Here is a 2,823-nt window from a genome sequence, read left to right as displayed (position 1 = left end):
AGGCCGCAGCGGTGAGAGGCCCGCGTACCGCAAAAAAAAAAAAAAAAAAAAAAAAAGTAATCTTAATGTAATCCCAGCATTACGTAACATTATAGCCTTGATCTTTGTAAATCATTGCCGTTCAGACTTCTCTTCTTGAACACGTAAGTCCTTTGCTGTCTTCTTTGTGTCGGTGGCTGAAACACTATAGAGTCTTAGCAGCCATCCGTGCTTTGCTGCTTGCGAGCGGCCCCGGGCCCGGCCCCGCGGGAAGGCATGTCCTCACGCGTCCTGGTTGGAGGCGTCCTGCGTCGGCGTGTTTCAGTTTCACGCTCGCGAGAAGCCCTGGCAGTGTTTTGAGCAGCACGGGTCCCTAGGGACTTTCTCCCAAGTCCTCCTCACCCAGAGAGACGGTGACGCACGCAGGCAGCGTGTTCGCTCAGTGTAAAGTGACTCGTGTCACATATACGTGTCTGCACGCGTCCCAGCTCCCAGGAGCTCCACCAGAAGCAAGGGTTGGGGGCAGTGTCCACCCCAAGAGTTCGGGAAGGATGGACAAGGGTGTGTCGGTGACCTTTTCTCTGCCGATCAGAGCTTTCCCGAGCGCTTGCCCTGAGCAGGTGACGGTCAGCTGACGTGAGACGGGCGGGGGGTTGGCAGGGATGGGGTGTGCTCACTCAGTGGCTCAGCCCGGACAGTAGCAGTTGGGAATTCTGTTCTGTTAAAGTTGAGTGAACGTCTCTCACACCCTGTCGTCGTCTTTGCAAACCCCCCCATGAGGCGGTGATGCGGCCGCACTCTTCCCGCCCTCGGGGGCAGTCGCGGCCCGACACCCCCAAAGGCACCAGGACCCCGAGGCCACGGTTTACATCACGTGTCTGTTCCTGGCGTTCTCAGTTTGTCCTCCCGTCAGGGCTTTCTGATTAAATACTCTTTCATAACTCATGTGAAAGATGAAAAGTGTCACACTGAAGTTATCTATTCAAAATTTTAAAAATAGGATGTTTTCCCACCAGTTGCTTTGCTGTTTTGCTAATTCTTGCAGAACTTAGGGGCAAAAAGGAAAACTCTGTTGGTTAGTTCTTTCCCATGAAATTCCTGTCGTGAATTTGCATTTGTGGAAATGGGCATCTCTTCCCCGTGGGGCTGCCCTTGGCTGGGTGAACTCTGGTCCCAGGGACAACTGCTAGGGTGGGTGCTGGCGGAAATCACTCCGGAGGGGGTTAAAGGCGGGGCGGTTGTGCGGGCAGCTCCTTCCTGGACCTGAGGTGGGCGTGTGTCCCCTGCGTCCCTCCAGGGCATCGTGCAGCAGTTCCTGGTGCTGCTGGCCGCCAGCCCCGATGAGAGCCTGCGCTTCCTGAGCTTCAGGCTGGATTTCAACGAGCATTACCGCGCCCGGGAGCCGCGGCTCCGCGTGTCCCTGGGCGCCAGGGGCCGGCGCAGCTCCCACACGTGAGGCCCCGGCCGCGGGGCGGCAGGTACCGCTGGAGGCGTCGTCATGGAAACGCTCGCATCGCATCCTCGGGGACCGCCTGCTGCCCTCGATCCCGGCAACCTCGACAGCCCGGCGTCGGGCGGCGGCAGAGTCGTGCTTTCCTCCGTTGGAGTTGAATATATTTGTAATGTCACTACGTTAAAGAGTCTGGCTTGCACTATTCAAATTTATTTTTTAAAGTCTTCATATTTAAAAGGTACCACACTCTGTTGAGGCTTTTAAGCTCTCCGTGATGTAATTCATATTTGTCACTTTTTGAAAAAAACCACAGTTTCTTTTAGAGAGAATTAGGGTGATGGATATTCATCAGTTAGGATGGTAACATCGTCGCTGTTTTTTTGGCATCCTCTTTAGAGGCAGTTTTTGTTAATATAATCAAATTAAATGGAAACCAAATGTCCCTACTAAAGAAATATATAGAGCATTTTATTTTGGTTTTTAGTGTTGTAAAATATTAACCTCTGTAAGGACCTTTCTATCGGTGCATTTACACATGTTCATTTTTTCTCTTCCTTCAAAGTTTACATTTTTATATTTAATTTACTCTCAGATAACTTGGAAAATGGTGTAGAAAAAGAGCAGGAGTGATGTAGAACAAAAACATCCTTAAGCCTAGATTTCTTGAACCATCAGCTGAATCAACATGTAAATATGGATAACTAAGAAAGGTAATGAAGTATTTTATTTTCAAGATTCTGATAAGCATTGGAAAGAAATTGTCTTGAACAATGAAGATTTCCTTTTTCCTTGCCTATTTTTTCATTGTAAATATTTATATACTACTGCCCAGATGCTGGGGGGACATTTTTTGTAAAAATGTCATATCGAGTCACATAAATCTGCCTTTATTATGTTGCGTAAGTGAAAACTTAGAAAATTAAAAGCAATTATCTTTCAGATGTGTTGGTTCTTTCTTGATTGTCTATGAAGAGACATAGTTCACTTGCCAGGTTCGGGGGCTGGGGGTTGGCAGAGTTTGTGCTTCAGTATAGGAATTATTGAATCAGTGAAACCAAGAAATCAGACCGTGTGCAACTTCCAGTGCAGATCCAGAGGGAACGCCCCCCTTGCGGCTTGCGTGATGCATCCTTTCAGTTTTCACCCACATCCGATTCCTTTGGGTGCAGAGTCCCTTTAGAAGAAAAGGGGCATCAGGGGTGCTGGCTGTGCAGAGGTGGACCCAGGGCGAAGGTCAGAACTTCTTAGGAGATACGTTTAATTTCAGTTTAAAAATGCATACCATCAGAAATTTGAAGCAGGTTTCTCTCCTGCAGAGCTTCCCAGAAATGATGATATATTGTGTATCTCCCGGAGAAACTGCCCGAAGGTTTTGGACCTTGGAGGCTGCT

The 2,823-nt window shown here is 48.8% G+C and overlaps 1 protein-coding gene across 2 annotated transcripts in view; it reads left to right on the top strand.

Annotated features, from left to right (window-relative positions):
* Window positions 1–2,327, top strand: part of TUBGCP3 (tubulin gamma complex component 3) — a 58,992-nt gene extending 56,665 nt beyond the window's left edge. For both annotated transcript variants that reach the window (XM_024117452.3, XM_024117451.3), the window contains exon 22: window positions 1,277–2,327. In XM_024117452.3, coding sequence (XP_023973220.1) covers window positions 1,277–1,435 — 159 coding nt within the window. In that variant the 3' untranslated portion in view covers window positions 1,436–2,327. The remainder of the gene's footprint in view (window positions 1–1,276) is intronic.
* The last annotated feature ends 496 nt before the right edge of the window (window positions 2,328–2,823 follow it).

The sequence above is a fragment of the Physeter macrocephalus genome, chromosome 13 (assembly GCF_002837175.3).
Source record: "Physeter macrocephalus isolate SW-GA chromosome 13, ASM283717v5, whole genome shotgun sequence".
Taxonomy (NCBI): Eukaryota; Metazoa; Chordata; class Mammalia; order Artiodactyla; family Physeteridae; genus Physeter; species Physeter macrocephalus.
The sequence above is the reverse complement of the archived record's forward strand: the minus strand, read 5'-3'. Positions and strand labels throughout refer to the sequence as shown.